We start from the raw sequence: 14,784 nt of genomic DNA, 5'->3' as shown, positions 1-14,784 counted from the left end.
CCAACCCTGGCACAGAAGCCTTTGCAGCTCAAGATACCAGCTGTTCATGGACAGGACTAGCTATCCAACTGTCCTGGCTCAGTGCAAAATGAGAATGTGCGTCCTTGTTCAAAAAGTATTAAGAATTTTGAGTTGGTGACAGGAGGCATCAAGCCTTCCATGCCTGGGGACTTGCTACTGCTTGGGTCACACATGCATCACCCAGCCCTGCTCACAGGCGTGTCTGCTGAATGCAAGGCTGGCCAGACACAGCCTCAGCTCTTGGGAGACTCTCTGATTTAGAGGAAATATCAGGCAGAGCATTTGTTGTTTATTTTATTATTTTAAGGTCCATATTGCTTCGTGAGCAAGGGTCCAAATCGGTGCCATTAAACCAGACAGGTGCGGAAGGCCTCCCCAGCTCCCCACGCAGCTGCAGCGCAGTGCCTTCCCCCATCTGTGGGGAGAGATGCTGATTTGTGCTTTGTGTTTTGGTCCTAATAGAAAATAATCACCCCTGTTACATGAATTGCCCACAGAGCTGAGGCTCTGGAAACTTCCTGTGGGAGAGCAGGCCTGACAACTGTCCCATTGTGGCACGTTCATGCCCCGCGGGGCTCTGCTGGGATCTCAGGTGGTTAGGAAGGATGCTGCAGAGAACTGAGCGGGGCCGACCATCAAAAGACATTTTCAAAAATGACAGTGGAGCTTGAAAACACATCGGTGAAATTTAGGACAGGAGGAAGAGACGTTTTTCTTTTAGAGTATCATCTTTATTGTAGGGTTTCTTCCCCTTTTGTTATGACAGACCTCATTGGTGTGTAGCTTTTCAATGCTGGAACAGAACGGTGGAGCTCCTGATGCCTGGGGCAGAGTTTCTGAGATGTCAGGCGCTCTGCCTTAGAGCCCAGGAAAATGAAAACGTGTTTGTCTGTTGGTTCAGAGCCATACGATTCTGTGAATTGTCATTGGACTTTTGACCACGAAGGCCATTGGACTTCCTACCTAGATCTTTGCTGGGCCACTTGCTGGTATCTACTCCTACTTGAAACATGTCTATTTCTACTGGCTTGGAACCATCTCTGCCCTAGGACTGCTTCCTACTCATTCATTGAAAATGTATTTATTGAGTGCCTGCCGTGTGCTGGACGTGTGCTGGGTGCTGGAGATACATCCTTGGATGACACCAGGTCCTGGGCTTATGTTCACTAGTGGTTGTGGGTGAAGACAGAAAACAGAAACAAATGCATCTGTGGTGTGATTTCAAAGAGCTGTAATTGTTACAGAGAAAGCAAACCAGGGTGACAGTGTGGAGAGTGACATTGGCGTGGCAGGTGCACTGACACTAGCCAAGAGAGTTGGGGGCACTGTGAGAGTCCAGGCTGGGAGGATCCTGAGCCTGGGCGTCCAGGAGGCAGAGGCAGTGCTGTGTTGGGGCAGAAGAATCAGTGGAGATGAGAAGACCGTGGCAAGCAGGGGCCAGGTCACGGAGGGCTCCGAGGCGCCCTTGTGGATTTTCTTCTAACTGCATTAAGGGACAACTGCAGGGTTTCAAATGGGCAGGTGATGTGCCCAGAGGTACACTTCTGCGCACTTTCCTGCCAGCCCGCCCATTGAGGGCGCCATCCCAGTGAGCAACTGCTGTTGGATAAACACGCTCAGACTGTGCCTTCCTCTCAACTCCACGACAGTCGGCACAGAAGGCAGCATCTGTGACCAAACGTGGGGTTTTGCCCTTGCACACCCAGCGGACACCAGCTGGGCCTCCTCTAAGTAAAACCCGATGGGCTCTCTGCAGAGGTTGCAGACTCAGTCCCCAAGACTGACCCGTCCTTCTCACTAGTCACTAGACTGGGCCTCCAGAACTTCTGACTGGCTGGGTTCAAATTGGAGTTTCCATGACCACTTCGTTGGGTTTGATTAATTTGCTGGAGAGGTTCCCAAAATTTAGGGAAATATTAATTACATGTACAGGTTTATTACAAAGGGTGCAGGTAAACAGCCAGATGAAGAGACATGAAGGGTAAGGTCTGGAAGGGCCCAAGCTCGGGAGCCTCTGACCCGTGCAGGTGGAGTATGCCAGCCTCCCGGCACGTGGATAAGTTCCTGTTCCCTTTTCTGCCTACCTCCACATGTTCTCTGGGAGCTCCCCAGACCTTATCCTTTGGTCCTTCTATGGAGACTTCCCTGGTTGGCCATGACGGAACCAGTGAAATGCTGAAATGTGATTGGATGAAAAGCGGGATGTAAACCCAGCGCGGCCTCTGTCAGACTCTCCCTGGAGCTCTGGGCCGTGTTCCTTCCTCCAGGGCATGGCAGGACCCTCTCTGGAATGAGGATCTTCAGACCCACAATCAGATTAGAGTCCTGCCTTGAGCAGGTGAAAGGAAGGTAAGAGCAGATCAAAGAGAGAGATTCTATTTTCTGAGGCTGCTCCTGGGGCTGGAAGGATTAAAACAAGAACTACGGGAGTGGTGAGCCAGGAACTGTGGAGGAAAACCAAAATATAGATTCTAATGCTGTAGCAACTCAGTGCAGCTGTGGGTGGCGGGACCTCTCATAAGCGAACTCCTCTTGCCCTAAAATGATCTGCTGGGGCATGACCCAGATCAGTTTCCACAAAGGGCTACATTTCAATGAGCTCTTCAGAGAGTGGCTTTTTGTGGCTTGCCAACTTTAAAACTGACTTTAATGTTTCTATAACTCCCTCCCCAGCTCATAAATCAGCCTGTGTCTGTTGCACTGTTCTCAGGCGAGGACCCTTTGCCTTGTTCAGCCTTGTCAGACACCACATTGCCTCAGTCCAGAGTTGGGGGAGAGCCACCTCTTGCCGTCCCTTGTCTGTGTTCCCAATCCCTGGTGGATTTTATTTCCTGCATGGAGCATTCTTTTTGAAATGCCACGTATATTTCAGCCACATATTTGAAGTTTGGATATTGGCATCTTTCTCTGACTCCATTTTTATCCAGAAGCTTAGGGAACTTGCCCATGGCCTGGCCAGCACAAGGGATATTAAGCCATCTGCTGCAACAGAAACAGTGTTGTACCTAGGAAGTCAGGGATAAAACAAAATCCACATTTAAGATATGACTCAGTAGAGTCTCCCAGCTTTTCTTGCCTTGCAAAGTCTTCCCAGTTGATACTAATGAAATTGTCTTTTCATTTGGGGGCATAACAATCCTTTGTTCTGAAGTTGAATTGGTGAACATCTGCTGGGGACAACTTTAATTGACTGAGTCTCTCTTGGTTCTGAGGGGCGGCAGGCATTCGTGATGGGTGTTCACAGTAGTGCAAGCCTGTGGACCCCAACTCCCCAGACAGGTACCGGTCCACAGCCTGTTAGGAGCTGGGCCACAGAGCTTAGCCAACCCTCCCTCCACCACTTAACCCCTTGCCCCCCCATCCCTCACCCCTCTGTTCCCCCCAATGGAAAAGTTATCTTCTGTGAAACTTAGGAACCAGGCCACACAGCAAGTGAACAGCAGGTGATCCGAATCAGAGCTTCATCTGTATTTACAGCCCTCCCCATCACTGGCACCACTGCCTGAGCTCCATTTCCCCTGCCCACTGTCTGTGGGAAAAATTGTCTCCCATAAAACCAGTCCCTGGTTTCGAAAAGGTTGGAGACCACTGGTGTAAGCGACGTAGACAGTAAAGTTTCATTGGTTACAGAGTAAAAGAATGTCTGTGGTTCATTTACTCGTCTGCGATGCCGCTCCCTGGTGGTCTAGTGGTTAGGATTCCGTGCTTTCATTTACTTCTCTGCAAGCCATTTGTCAAATATAATTAGCCTGGGACGAAACTTCAGGAAGATAGAATAAGAGTGAAATGATTGACGTTTGGATGTGAGCTAGATTAGGAACAGGCTAACTCAACCCCCTCGTTTTTTTTGAGACAGAGTCTCACTATGTCACCCTCAGTAGACTGCCGTGGCGTCACACCTCTCAGCAACTTCAAACTCTTGGGCTCAAGTGATTCTCTTGCCTCAGCCTCCCAAGTAGCTGGGACTACAGGCGCCCACCACAACACCCAGCTCTTTTTTTGTTACAGTTGTCATTGTTGTTTAGCTGGTCCGGGCCAGGTTTGAACCTACCATCCTCAGTATATGTGGCCGGCGCTCTACCCATTGAGCTACAGGCGCCAAGCCGCAACCCCCTCATTTTATAGAAAAAAAATAGAGGCTCAAAGAAGGGAAGGGCTCTGCCTGAGGCAGAAAAGCCAACCAACCAGTGGTCAAGATGGGACAAGACTCTGGGCCTGCTGCCCCATCATGTGCTGTTTCTAATTAGTGGGGAGCAGAGCCAAATGTCCCAAAGAGAGGTCACAGAGATCCAAGAAAATGGGGGGCCTACTGAGGCATCCCCTTATCCCCAGGGGAGGGGACGTCATTTTATCTAAGCACCTGTGTTAGCAACTGGAATGCATTGTGAAAAATAACTATTACAATCTCAACACCAGAGGCACCTCAGTGAAAAAATATGTATATAAATACAAAATGTGACAGGCTGGCTGAGCGCTGCTTGGATGCCTCTCCGCAGCCCTGCAAGCTGGCTTCACTGCAGGTGCTTGGGGAGCAGTTTGGTTTTGAAATTGTGTCAGGACGAATGGACAGTCTTTCTTCAGAACCTCGACTTCTAGTGCCATTTTCCTCAGCAAGTGAGAGTCAGCGAAAAAGGAGAGCTGAGAATGTACTAGAAGTCTTTCCCGTGTGTTTTATTTTCTGAGGGAGCCGTGTGTGCGCGCCATGCCAGGGCAGCTGAATTCCGAGTTGTTCTCTGTCCCCTTTCTCAACTTCCTGAGCCCTTTGCTGGCCCCCTGCCTGGGCTTGTGTTCTCCCTGGCACTGGTATGGGGCCAGACACGTAGGTGGCTTTTCCACTGCACAGCTCAGAAACTTGCTCTCCTGGTTTGTTTTTGATTGTGTGTGTGCGTGTTTTTATGCCTACACCCTAGAAACATTCCAGCTGGAGGTGCCAAAAATCACAAGGCCCCGTTTGGGGACTGTTGTATTTAGTATATTCCTGACTGTGTGTGAGGACTCAGATCCAGCCCTCTGCCTGTCCCAAGCGTCACACTGGCTGTTCAGTGTTAAGGGAGTGGGGAGGAGGGGATGAGCTCCATGCTCTTTGCTCACGTGAGTTTGTGAGCACCACGCTATCCTTCCCCCAAAAGTGACAGTGCTTTCTTTATAGGTCATAAAGAAAGAAACTGGATTTTGGAGAGACTTTGGATTTGGGATGACATGTCAATATCGGTCAGACTTCATCAACATAGGTAAGACAAATCTGCGTCGCTGCTGCCACCCAGAGGCCAGTGGGCTGTGCAGCCCTTGAATGAACCAAGCAGATTTCCGATCAGTCTGGGGGTAAAGGTGGTGGTGCCTGCAGTTTCCTTGAAAGAAGAAAAAAAATTACTATTCCTCAGGTCATGGCCTCAGGGCTGGACCAATGAGGGGCTTGAAGTTTGGGAGGGTGCAGCACTTTAGCCCCTATCATCTCTGACAGCACCTCTCATTCACCCCAAATATAAGACCTGCGATCTAGGCTAAAAGGCGCTAGAGGCATGAAGGCAGCTTTGTAGCGAGTTCTCCAGGGCCCCCTTCCAGCCAGTATCTGGCCGCTGAGCACTGAGCCTCCCAGGGAAAGGGAAACCTGGGGAATTGGGGAGAAACACGCCAAAATCCAGATGTCGCTTCACGACCTAAGCGTGCAGTTGCTGTCAGTATTCACACACACACACGCAAATACACACACTTCCATGCACATGCACACACCTACAGGTATCCAGAGCACACAGACCAAAGGCCCTTCGGTTCCAGATGGAGACTGAGACTTTCAAAGGCAAAGGGACCTCCACAGACCTCCCAGCAGCACCTGCGGGGCCTAGTCAGGATGGCCACTAAGTCTCCTGTCCCTCTTGGGTATGCCTCACCCCATCCCCATCGCAGGACTTCCTCATGTGCCTCTGAGGGGAGTGGAACTGTGGATGATGCAGGAAGAGGGTATATGCCAACAGACCAGAACCCCAGATCTGGGCTCAGGGTGGGGCAAGGCAGCCCTGTCCTCAGGGCAGCGTGGAGCTGACCAGCCCCAGCCCTCAGGGGCGGCTGCTTTGCTGTGTGCCAGGCTGCTCCCACTCAGGCCCAAGGCCCAGCATTGCAGGAAGGAAGACCAGCCCCAGGTTTGTTTGTTCAGAAAAGACCTGGACTATGGGGACTGTAGAACTCTCTAAGACAGTGGTTCTCAACCTTCCTAATGCTGCGGCCCTTTAATACAGTTCCTGTGGGTTGCAACCCACAGGTTGAGAACCGCTGCTCTAAGACATCACCAGGTTAAAAACAAAAAGACAAAAAAACCAACTTGAAGTCAGGTCCCCTTAGAAGCATCAGAGCACCCAGGGTACCCGTCTCAGAGTGATGGGTGCCTGGCGGATGCTCAGCAACTACCTACAGGTGTTCTTTGCCTTCTCTAAGGGAACTATTCCTAAATGATTACGTGCAAATCAAATTTCCAAAAGTAACATTTCAAAAAATTTTCTAAAGATTAAAAAAAAAAGGGCAGCGCCTGTGGCTCAGTGAGTAGGGCGCCGGCCCCATATGCTGAGGGTGGCGGGTTCAAGTTCAAACCCAGCCCCAGCCAAACTGCAACAACAAAAAAAAATAGCCAGGCGTTGTGGCGGGCGCCTGTAGTCCCAGCTACTCGGGGGGGGGGGGGGGGGGCAAGGGGTGGGGCGGAGGCAAGAGAATCGCGTAAGCCCAAGAGTTAGAGGTTGCTGTGAGCCGTGTGACGCCACGGCACTCTACCCGAGGGCGGTACAGTGAGACTCTGTCTCAACAAAAAAAAATAAAATAAAATAAAAAGATTTGCCATTTCAAGAACCTCTGTTCCCTTGCTCTTTGTACGGGGAAAGATTATTTTGTGGTGACGACTATATTTTTCCGATTTGAAATTATAATATTCCGGATTCTCCTAAATCTGGATGTAGCTGTAAGTGAAAAAAAGTGGGCCCAGCAGGATGGGAAGGGGGCTCTTCCTCAGTCAGCCACCGCCAAGACCTCAGAATCTTTGGGACACATTTCATCCCCGTTCTTTGTATGTAACCTGGGACTTTCTGCAAGTGTCTTGCTTGTGAACTTTATATTTAATAAGCTATAATGGTAATAGTGATGATAAATCAATTACAGTTAACCAAGCTCTGCTTCCCACTTATTGGGTTATGTATGTTACCTACTTAATTTAAGCAGAAAATACTAAAATTTAAGAGGATTTAAGTGTTAGCTTCTAAAAGAACTAAGACATAAATTCTGGACTCCTGATCCATGACTGTATACGTATGTATAATTCTTTGCCTGCCCACCATGGGAGGGGGCGCAGGGGCTGGCTGCTTATGGCCCTTGGGCCTGAACCGCCTTTGAAGTTCTAGTCCTAGGTCTAGTGCTAACCCTGATCAGAGCAATTAGAAGGTTGAGGGAATAAAAAGGCTACTTCAGAATGTCTGAGAAAAGTCATTGAATGTCACTTCCCTATTCCTTGTAAGAGTTAAATAAATTTCCTAGGGAAGAAAGAAAAAGGGGGAAAAAAGCCAGTGCTTCTTTGGTTCTGTTTGGGACCCAGTGAACTTTAGGTTAAGACAGGATGTAGGAGGGCATCTCAGTTCACAAAGGGGAGACTTTAGGAGGCCATGACTGGCTTTGTGAAAGAGTTTATAATAAAGTGATGACATCCTCTTCCCTCTACCACAGTGCAAGGCCTTGTTTTCTGCAATGGCAGGTGAAGACCACTCCAAACAGGAGCATAAGAATTTGCATTGTGTGGTTTCAATACATTGGGTGGTTTGGATACTGTTGAAGCTCTTATTTGGAGGCCAGGGCTAGTCCTTAGCCTTTCTCTGGCTCTTTAAAGCAGGTGAAGGCATGGGATTTTGTTTGAAGTATTGTCATCTCAACAAGTTGGTGCTGTCTACCATGAAGGTCATTCCCGTTCGGGATTTCTGAGACAGATACTCTGATACCTAGGAGGGGGCAGAGAAGCACATCTGCCCTACATGTCTCCTTGTGCAGTGTGGGGAGGCAAACACAGAACAAGAGATACCTTGGCAATGCAATTCAACAGTGTGCTCTCTCCTGACAGGTGGGTTTGATCTGGACATCAAAGGCTGGGGCGGAGAGGACGTCCACCTTTACCGCAAGTATCTCCACAGCAACCTCATAGTGGTGCGGACACCCGTGCGGGGCCTCTTCCACCTCTGGCACGAGAAGCGATGTATGGACGAGCTGACCCCCGAGCAGTACAAGATGTGCATGCAGTCCAAGGCCATGAACGAGGCGTCCCACGGGCAGCTGGGGATGCTGGTCTTCAGGCACGAGATAGAGGCTCACCTTCGCAAACAGAAACAGAAGAATAGCAAAAAGACATGAACTCCCAGGGACAGATTCGGCGAGATATTCATCCCTCTTTTTTTCCTTCTGCAATTACTGAAGGAGTGTCTGCAACAAGGAAAAAGACTTCCAAAAAGGGCGAAAAAAGAATTTGACTGTAAAAGAGATGAGAGAATCTCCGATTTCTCTCCTCTTGGCTTTATGCAACAGAAATCAAATCTCCACTTTGCCTGCAAAAGTGGCCCAGTTGCACCCCGTGAAGGGTCTGACAAAGGCAGAATGCTTGTGAGATTATAAATCGAAAGATGTGGAGGCATTGATCGTGTTTACAACAAAATGAGACCTATTGTTTTCTGTGCACATTGAAATATTCATGAACGAAGACCAGTTTTGCAAAAAGTTCATCAGAGTGAAAGGCAAGTAGGTGGCTCCACATGAATGGGCATCTCAGTAGGGCTCTGGTTTCTTGAAATGCTAAGATACCAGAAAGCAAAAGAGGAGACACATTTATCACCATGTTTTGGTCATACCCAAAAGATGGGTCATTTTTCTCCCAAGATCACTGAAAAATAATCTGCTCATCTTTTTGGTTCTTTTAACCATCTGCAGTTTATTTAATTTAAAGGTGCACTTTTCTTTTCTTTTTTTTTTTTTTGCTTGTGAGTTATATTCTGCTTATTTAATTCCCAATTGCCAAGCCTGACAAGAGAGCACAAGTCAGCCTATGTTTTTATATTTTTTAAGGAGATACTTTTTAGATGCATTATGATTATTACAAATCCAAGGACATGACCAGTGCTGACCCTGCCAGGCCCTGAATGTCGGAAGGCAAAGTTTGGAACTGCAAATAGACACGTGTGGATACTTTATCTGAAAACTATTGCTAAAGAGGAGCAACTGAACACTGGAGGAAAAGAAAAAGACCCTTTTGACTTTAACAGAAAAGGAAACTCACTTTAGATTGGTGATATCGTGATGTATTCAAAAGTCAGAAATTACATTTTCTGGGGACCACTTCCTTGCCTGTTCTAATAAACCAAAGTGTACTGTGTGAACCAGACGATCTCTTTTCAAAGCAGGGTGCTCTTTCTGGCTTCTGGCCTCTCACAGAAGAAATGCAGAAAGATTATATTTTATGAAACATCAATTCCTCTGCCGGGGTCTAGTGAGATGGAAGTTTTTGCTATATGTTCATCCACCCCAGACTAGGTGGAAATAACTTAATTATTTTTTAAATTAAGCCGTTCTACTCAATCACCAAGATGCTTCTGATAATTGCATTTTATTACAAATGGTTTTCTAAAAAAATAAATATAGTTAACATTGAGTGGTTTCTACATTCATCTGAAAATTATTTATTTATTAGCCAGCACCAGATGCATGAGCTAATTCCCTCTCGGATTCCTTGCCTTCTGTTTGCCCACAGAAAACCTATTGTTTAAAAGCTTCAAGAACATTCAAGCTGTTGGTGTATTAAAAAATGCATTTGCATTGTATTGATTTGTACCGGTAGTTCATAAAACTTGATTAAAACGCAGGCCATGAATGGAACATGGCATCATGCAGCTAATAAAATGATTTGTGGATATGATTTCTTCTTGGAGTAAGAATGCCATGCTCTTAGTGTTTGGAAAACAGTATTTCATGCATAGACCAGGGTTTCTCAGGCTTAGCACTGCTAACCTTTTGGGCTAGATGACATTGCTTGTAGGAAGTTGTCCCACGTGCTATAGGATAAGGCCAGGAAGCACTGAGTCTTGGGCTTTGTCTAAGGCCCTTTCTAGCTCTGAATATTCTCCCTGTTTCTCTGTTTCTACTGTGTTCCTACAAATTGCCCACTAACCATATCAGGTCATTCTACTGAGCTAAGGTCTCCTCCTAGCAGTAGAGTTCTACTAGGAGACAATTATTAGTACCTCTCAATCCTCACTTGGTGATGACAGGTTGATAGTTGAAATCAATGAGTGTGGGAGTATTTACACCATGGCAATTGGCAATTGGCAGATCAGGCCCTCCCTGCCCCACCTGCCCTGGCCCATTGTTTAATGTTTGCTAACACACCTCGGCCTCTAAGCAACACACCTGGGCTCCTTGTGCTGGTTTCCCCTCTAATCATCTCCTTTCCAGCCCTCTTTGTGTTCAAAACTATGGTCAGCTGCCTCTTTACACATCTTATTTGTGAGGAAAGAATCAGGCCCAAGAAAATAGCTACTCAGAACTTAATTTTACTCATTTTTATTTCAGGAAAAATCCCGTGTTATCTAATTTTATCAGGGTTCAGTAGTACAGCAGGGCAGCTAATACCATGGTTTCTCCAGCCAGACAACCTGGGTTCAGATTCTGGTTCTTTCACTTGCAACATACACAATCTTAAATGAGTCATTTAGGGTCCCTCTACCTCAATTTCCTCATGATGGCTGAGTCACATCTGGTTCAAATGCTTGTTGTAAAGATTAAATGAGCTTGTTTGTGTGACGTACTTGGGATACATCAGGCACAAAGCAAGTGTCCGTAGCTATCAGAGTTCAACACATACTTCCTCCTTTGTGGCTGTGTAGCTGGCAGAGTCTGTCAAGCATCTCAGTGTGTCCAATGTTGCTTGGATAAAATCAGAGGGCAGTTATGGGTCATACAGTTGAGATTACAAAACCATCACGTACACCTCCCACCTCCGCAGGCAGGAGGCGAGCAATGGGCAAGCTCAAAGTGAAGCTTTATCTGTGTTTACAGCCACTCCCTCTCACCTGCATCAGCACCTGAGCTCTGCCTATGAGATCTCCCCACCCTCCACAATCCATGGAAAAATTGCGTTCCACGAAACCAGTCCCTGGTGCCAAAAAGGTTAGAGACAGCTGATAATACTCTGTTGCCCTTTGTTTCTTCTGTCATTCTGAAAACTGTACCAGTCTATCTGAAAGAGAATTTTACTAGGAATGTGAAATACAATGGATAGTTTCTACCTAAAATTCCATGCTCAGTCATTGGCAATGATAGCCCTCAGGACTACTGGGAGGCATCAGAGGTTTCTGAACTGAAGATCATAGCCAGGAGCCTCATGTTGAGTACGCCAACCTTCTGAGATGGGTAATATTGTTACTTACTTTTTCTAAATGCAGAAACTGAGGCTCAGAAATAAGTTTAAGATACCTACCCAGGGCCCCAGTCAGCAAGTGGCTATCACCTCCCACCACACAGCCAGCTCCAGATGGGGCAAAGACCCAGACCCTGTCTTCTGTTTCTCAGTTTCCCACTGTTTCTATGCTTTCCAGGCCCAACTGAGAAATCCCCTGACAAGAAATGAAAACTGGTTAACACAGTGATCCAGGAAGGGTTAAGCAACCCAGGTGCCTCTCTCCAGCCCCCTGTGTGGCAATTAATGACTGGTGATGTCAGAGTTCCATGGGATTGGAGCCCCAGAATCCAATCTCGTGCAGGATTCCAAGATGTTAACACTTAAAGGCTTTCTTGAGTAGGAGGAGACAGCAGGTGGGAATACTTTAAGGAAAAATAAAAGACTTGATCTTGTTTCTGAGAGCTGCTGATTAGAGATAATGACCTTGGGCAGTTGCTTTGCAAGGTAGGGGTGTTTCACTACCCACACACATCAAATAACTGGCAACTTGGTGTGATCCATATTCCGATTAGCTTTATATTTTAATTCAAAGCTGTTTCTCCTGGCAGGGCTAGGTGCTTTGCTATTACTGCCAAAAATCTGTGGGGACTGTGCCAGTTGGTTGGGGGATTTTGCTGGTGGTTTTTTCCAACATACAGAATATGCTCTTTCCTGTCATTAGAGGTGCCTTTCAAAGTGTGCACTACTATGATCTTTTGAACATGCCCCCTGGGGCAGTCAAGCCCACTGTCTGCTCGGCTGTGTCTGACTCCTCTGCTGTTCTGGTGAGACGATGGACAGACAAAACAGTGAGGGAAAGAGGGGTCAGGAGGGCATTCCTAGGAAGGTCACAGCCTGGGGAGGGTGAGCCTTGTTCTAGGGAGAAAATCTGGGCTGTGCTCCTTCAGACCCCAACTCCAGCTTCCATGGTCTAGAGAAGGCCAAGCCACCCTTGGTAGCCTCTGCCCAGGACACACTAGATGTCCTTCAGCCTGGCGTGGGACGTTTGGGGAACTGGATTTATTCTTCAACTTTGAGAGTCAGATACTTTAGCTTTGAAATATGAAAGTGCAGCCCAGCCAGGCATCTCCTTCCACCTCCATTGTGGGCCCCCTACCCCAAGCTTCCACCTTCTCACCAACTCCCCTCTAACCCCAAGGGCTTAAAAAATGCCAACAACAAACATTACCTTACCTGCTAGAAGATTGAATACCACTTGCAAAGGCTAAATGTAAATCATTTTGAAAGACAGAATGCTGAAATTAAATTCAAAGAAAGGCTGAAGAAAAACTTTACTTGATCTTTCTCCCAGTTATTAGCCTCAAACGGAGCCAAGTGAATACCACACAGTGGCATGTGGAGCTGTCAGGCACAGCAGGGAGTGGTCTGCGTGGAAGCTTCCCTGGAGCCCTGCCTCGCTGGGACAGCAGCCCACAAGGTAAGGCATTTGCCATTCTGTTTGATTATTGGGGCACAGTGCTGTGGGTGTTACCAGGATCTTGAGTACATCATGGGAAGACTTCATCAGGGAACATCGTTCCACTTCTCCAATTGAAGAGAAGTAAAAGCTGGTTCAGACCAACAAGGGTTGGGGGGAATTGCCCCTCCCTGGCAGTTTGTCTTAGTATCAGCTCTGCCTGACCTATCTGGGAGACAGGTTGAGTGAACCCCAAGGGAGCTGGGTTTGTAATAAGTCTTCTGGTCAAAAAGCAGGGCAAATACACAGAGATTTGTAATCAGGAATCGCACAGAAACAGCCAGTTAGCCAATGGCCAATTTGGAGTTGAAGCTGGTTCCTGACAACTTGGGGTTTGTCAAAATCAGACACTAGTGAATGCCTCCTCTATGCTAATTCAAATCCAAAGTAAGTGAGCCATTTATCTGCAGGTCAACTGGCTAACATGTTGCATAGTTCCTCATTATGTCCCTACCCTTTTAAGAGTTTCCCTTTCCCCTTTAAAATTCACCCCAGAAAGTCTAGGGCTTTAGGATATGCAGCCCATTGGTTATGGGGAAGCCTGGGGCTCATAATTCCTGGCTTTGTTGAGCTCATGATTCTCTAGGAATGTTTTTAATTACCATTTATGGAGCATTTTCTCTATAGAATCTTTTAACAGATTTCTAACCCTCAGAACCCAGATGACTCTTGTTTCAGAAATGAAGAAGCTAAACCTCAGACAGGTTTAGTAATTATTTTTTTCTTTTATGATTCCACTCAGCTAGTTAATGGTATGACTGGGTTCTCTATTGTCTATCAAGCTACCTCATTATCAAACGATGTTTTTACCACATATTGAAACAAGGATGCTTTTCTCATTTAAACCTCCTGATAGTTTTCAGTCTGGGGCAGCAGTGCAAAGGCTACAAGATCTCTGTAGGAAGAGAAGGAAGGATGGCAAGTAATCTAAAAATGGAGAATAGTGATACTAACATTCATACTGGAGGCAGTAAAGAACAGAATTCACATTGCAGAAAATTTAAGCTTGGACATAGAAAGGACAGAGATAAGAAGCTCTCTCCTAAAATACAACAGAATAGAATAGAGACAGGAAAACAGGAAGAGAAAACCCCAATTCAAACAGACGTATTATTTACAAATGAAGTTATAGAAATTATTTATGTCCTGAAAAAAAGACTTATGCATTGTAGACTAAAATAAAAGCATTTGCCACGTTCTTGACAAAAATGAAAGCAAAGAGATCCCGTGGAGACGTATCCATGCATATTTCATAATCTGTGTTTTCTCTGTGCACCAAATGGCAGAAGCCCAAAAATATGGAGGTGTGGGGGGCCATAAAACATATTTGACTGTGGTGCATGATGGAAGTTCCTTTATAAAAGGTAGCAATCGCAAACATTTAGGCCATGATTTTTATAATCTAAAAACAAACGTCACGCCATGTCAGTGCATACTATTACCCTGAAAGGATGAATTACAAAGCATCGGCTAGGAGATGCCCCTGAGATTTTTTTATAGTGACCTATCCAATATCCACCTTAAAACTTTCTTTCTCTTGATCCCTTTTTCTTCTTAACTGTCTCCGTACTTTTCTCCTCTTAGGGTAAGGTTTGAGCCAACTAACACTTCTTGAGATTTCTTAGCACTGCTCTTGACACCTAGGGACATGCAAACTTCCTGGTACTTCCTACTGCAGCAGAGTAGGACAGGAGACAAGAACCAGGGGTCTCCCAGGTGACATGGTAGGGGGCGGATGGGTGAGGGTCTGGCAATATGGAGGTGGTGGCCAGAAAAATCTCAGATGACATAAGAAGGAGATTCTAGAATCTTATGGAGGGAGGGAGGACTTTAAAAACAT

The 14,784-nt window shown here is 46.6% G+C and overlaps 1 protein-coding gene across 6 annotated transcripts in view; it reads left to right on the top strand.

Moving 5' to 3' along the window:
- Positions 1–9,941, top strand: part of CSGALNACT1 (chondroitin sulfate N-acetylgalactosaminyltransferase 1) — a 309,957-nt gene extending 300,016 nt beyond the window's left edge. For all 6 annotated transcript variants that reach the window (XM_053578680.1, XM_053578684.1, XM_053578683.1 and 3 more), the window contains exons 8-9: positions 5,171–5,252; positions 8,108–9,941. In XM_053578680.1, coding sequence (XP_053434655.1) covers positions 5,171–5,252; positions 8,108–8,394 — 369 coding nt within the window. In that variant the 3' untranslated portion in view covers positions 8,395–9,941. The remainder of the gene's footprint in view (positions 1–5,170; positions 5,253–8,107) is intronic.
- Positions 9,942–14,784: the final 4,843 nt, after the last annotated feature.

This window comes from Nycticebus coucang, chromosome 24, assembly GCF_027406575.1.
Source record: "Nycticebus coucang isolate mNycCou1 chromosome 24, mNycCou1.pri, whole genome shotgun sequence".
In the NCBI taxonomy this organism is placed as follows: Eukaryota; Metazoa; Chordata; class Mammalia; order Primates; family Lorisidae; genus Nycticebus; species Nycticebus coucang.
Note: the sequence above shows the minus strand (reverse complement) of the source record. Positions and strands in the feature narration are given on the sequence as shown.